Genomic DNA, 3,218 nt, shown 5'->3' with positions numbered 1-3,218 from the left:
TGTGCCCTTCCCGGGTCCAAGTAGCTCAGGAGTTTGGCAAGCGCGATCGCTGCGACTTGTTGCCTTTTCTGCCTCTGCTGCTCAGTTTTCTGGGTGGACCGCTGGCACCCCTTGTGAGACAGATGGTGACTGTCCAGCACCCCCAGAAGTCTTAGCAAAGAAGCCTGTTTGCAGTTTGGTAAGTAAAGTCTCTCTGGGTCTGCAATTACCCCTTTCCAGCCCTTATGGCTCTGGCTGCCTGTCCCTGGTGGGGGATGGTCTGCAGCCGGCTTTTTCCGTTCCGTCCTTTGTTCTGTGCGCGGTCCTGGTGGTGTCTTATGTTCGAGCTTTTCGCGTGGTAGCTATCCCACAGTCTGGTTTGCTAGCGCAAGTTAGATCGTTCTGGTTGCGTGTGGGGCGTTCCTGCCCGATTCTTACAAAGCACTGCAGCCCGCATCTCCCGCGCTTCCCTGCCCTGCCCCCACTTCCTAATGGCAGATGCAGGCGTCTGTGCTGCTTTTCCGCTGGGGGAGTTACTGTTGGGCTTGTAATCTCTTGGTTTTAATTATTTATTTATTTTTCCCTTCCTGTTATGTTGCCCTCTGTGTTTCCAAGGATCGCCACAGACTCGGCAGGGAGAGTGTTTCCTGGTGTTTGGAAACCTCTCTTCTTAAAATTCCCTTCCCAGGACGGAGCTCCCTCCCCACCTCCTTTGTCTCCTTTTTCGTCTTTTATATTTTTTCCTACCTGTTTTTGAAGACAATGGTCTGCTTTTCTGGTTGCCTGATGTCCTCTGCCAGCCTACAGAAGTTGTTTTGTGGAGTTTGCTCAGCGTTGAAATGTTCTTTTGAGGAATTTGTGAGGGAGAAAGTTGTCTTCCCGTCCTATTCCTCCGCCATCTTAGGACTGCCCCTGTATGATTCAGTTTTGATCGTGATAGTTGAAGGAATTGCTTTGTGTATGTGAGATAAATAGTGGATGATACTGCCCATTCACTGCTTATTTTGTTCCTGACAACATTTAGAATGGATGCTAAGTTTTATTTAAAATAATGGAAAAAGTGATAGCTGTAGGTATCACCTGAAATTTTTAAGTAGGATGAGTGAAATAATTCAATAAGAAAAAATAAAAACAGGTTCATCAATCACCTTATACATTTACACTGATATTCTATACTTTAATTAATATACATATAGCTTAAAAATAAATGGCATGTGTAATAATACAAAGTATCATTTAAAATTTGTTTAATTATATACAATGCTATCTCTGATTCATATTAAGTCATATGACTCTGACTAAGTTATAATATGGCTGAAGATCATATTAAGTCAATTGATTTATTTCAGTTTCTGTTTCTGTGTAGACTACACTGGCAGATCTGTATTTGATAATCAGCTTTGCTAATGACTATGGTAGAGAATGTGTACATAGAGTCTGATAAGAGAATAGAATCCTGTTCAGGAGAATAAAACCCAATGATCTTTTATAAAATAGACTGTTATGTTAAGGTCTACATTATCAGGAACACCAGTTCAGGCCATAAAAAGGAATGATGGACTCAGAAGTGAAAAATTGTAGTCTCAGGTTTTTCCTCTCCCATAATGTTATAAAAGTGAACTCTGTAGTTTAGTTTTTTTTTTCTGATGAAGTGGTAACTCATGACTATTCTTCTAGCAAAACTAAGATGCATCACCTGGGATGGTGTTTGTCATTTTAAAAGAAATTGTTCTTAATAAACCCAAGCAGTTTCATGAGATAAATGAGAATTTCCAACTTTTTGATATCAAAGCTTGGGGATGAAGTAGGAAAAATAGGAATGAAGAACAGAAGGAAAGAAAAATGGTTTGATATCTGACAGAGAAGAATTAAGTGAGTCATTAAATTGTGTAAAGTAGTTGGAAAAAAATGAGAATTCTAGGAAATAAATAACAGGGCAGCTTGTACTTCCAGAGTCTGATTAAAAAATCACAACTACTGACTCTGAGACTTTGAGATCTGAAATCTTGGGCACTTCTCCAAATCCAGAATAATTAACCTTTTTAGACTTGCCATCACAAAGAATCTTTTCAGAGCCCCCTTTAAGTCTTTGTTTCTCAGACTGTAGATAAAGGGGTTCAGCATGGGTGTGACCACAGTGTACATCACTGAGGCTGTTGCACTTGAGTGTGAGCTGTGGGTAGCAGCAGAGCTAAGGTACACTCCTAGGCTCGTACAAAAGAATAAGGAGACAACTGAGAGGTGAGATGCACAGGTGGAAAATGCTTTATACTTTCCCTGAACTGATGAGATTCTGCATATACAGGAAACTATTTTTGAGTAAGAATAAAGGATACCAGCCAGGGGACCACCACCCAGAAGCACAACTGTAAGATACATTACCATATTATTAAGAAAGGTGTCAGAACAGGCAAGTTGGGTTATCTGACTGAGGTCACAAAAAAAGTTAGGGATTTCCACAACAGTGCAAAACGAAAGCTGTAACAAAATTAAACTTTGTAACAAGGAATTCAAGACACTGATGGTCCAGGACACCAGAACCAGCAGAAAGCAGAGCCTAGGGTTCATAATGACCATGTAGTGCAGGGGGTGACAGATGGCCACAAAGCGGTCATAGGCCATCACTGTGAGGAGGAAGATGTCCAATACTGCAGACAGTAGGAAAAAATAAATTTGTGTGATGCAGGCTTCATAGGTTATAACTTTGCTCTGGGTCTGGACATTCCTCAACATCTTTGGGATAGTGGTAGAAGTGAAACAGATGTCTACGAAGGATAGATTGGTGAGAAAAAAGTACATGGGGGTGTGTAGGTGGGCATCTGAGATGACTGCCAGGATGATGAGCAGGTTTCCAAACACGGTGATCAGGTACATGGAGAGGAAAAGTCCAAATATGAGGGGCTGCTGTTCTGGTTCCTGTGGGAATCCCAGAAGAAACTCTGAAATTTCTGTATCATTCCCCAATTCCATGTAGTAGAGGTGACTGCCTGGAAACAAACAAACAAAAGAAAAACAAATGACATGACTAGTTTTATCTGAAATTGGCATTGTAACAACGTTGAAATTCTACAATTTTGCATTCAAAAATTAAAATCCGTATTTTTTGCATGAACATTTCTCCTTCAAGAGATCCCCTGTGCCATCTCTGAGTACCAACTTCTGGCCCATATTCAGCCTCCTCCCCAAATGGTCATGTATTGGGGAGTTTAGATGAGAAATTCTGCCATGTTTTTGGGGAA

At 41.1% G+C, this 3,218-nt stretch overlaps 1 protein-coding gene across 1 annotated transcript; it reads right to left on the bottom strand.

Moving 5' to 3' along the window:
- Positions 1-1,953: 1,953 nt before the first annotated feature.
- Positions 1,954-2,853, bottom strand: LOC128050465 (olfactory receptor 7A17-like). Its single transcript, XM_052642715.1, has 2 exons — positions 2,499-2,853; positions 1,954-2,213 (listed from the first exon to the last, which is right to left on the bottom strand). The coding sequence occupies exons 1-2, from the start codon at positions 2,851-2,853 to the stop codon at positions 1,954-1,956; spliced, it is 615 nt and encodes a 204-aa protein (XP_052498675.1).
- Positions 2,854-3,218: the final 365 nt, after the last annotated feature.

The sequence above is a fragment of the Budorcas taxicolor genome, chromosome 7, assembly GCF_023091745.1.
Source record: "Budorcas taxicolor isolate Tak-1 chromosome 7, Takin1.1, whole genome shotgun sequence".
NCBI lineage: Eukaryota > Metazoa > Chordata > Mammalia > Artiodactyla > Bovidae > Budorcas > Budorcas taxicolor.
The sequence above is the reverse complement of the archived record's forward strand: the minus strand, read 5'-3'. Positions and strand labels throughout refer to the sequence as shown.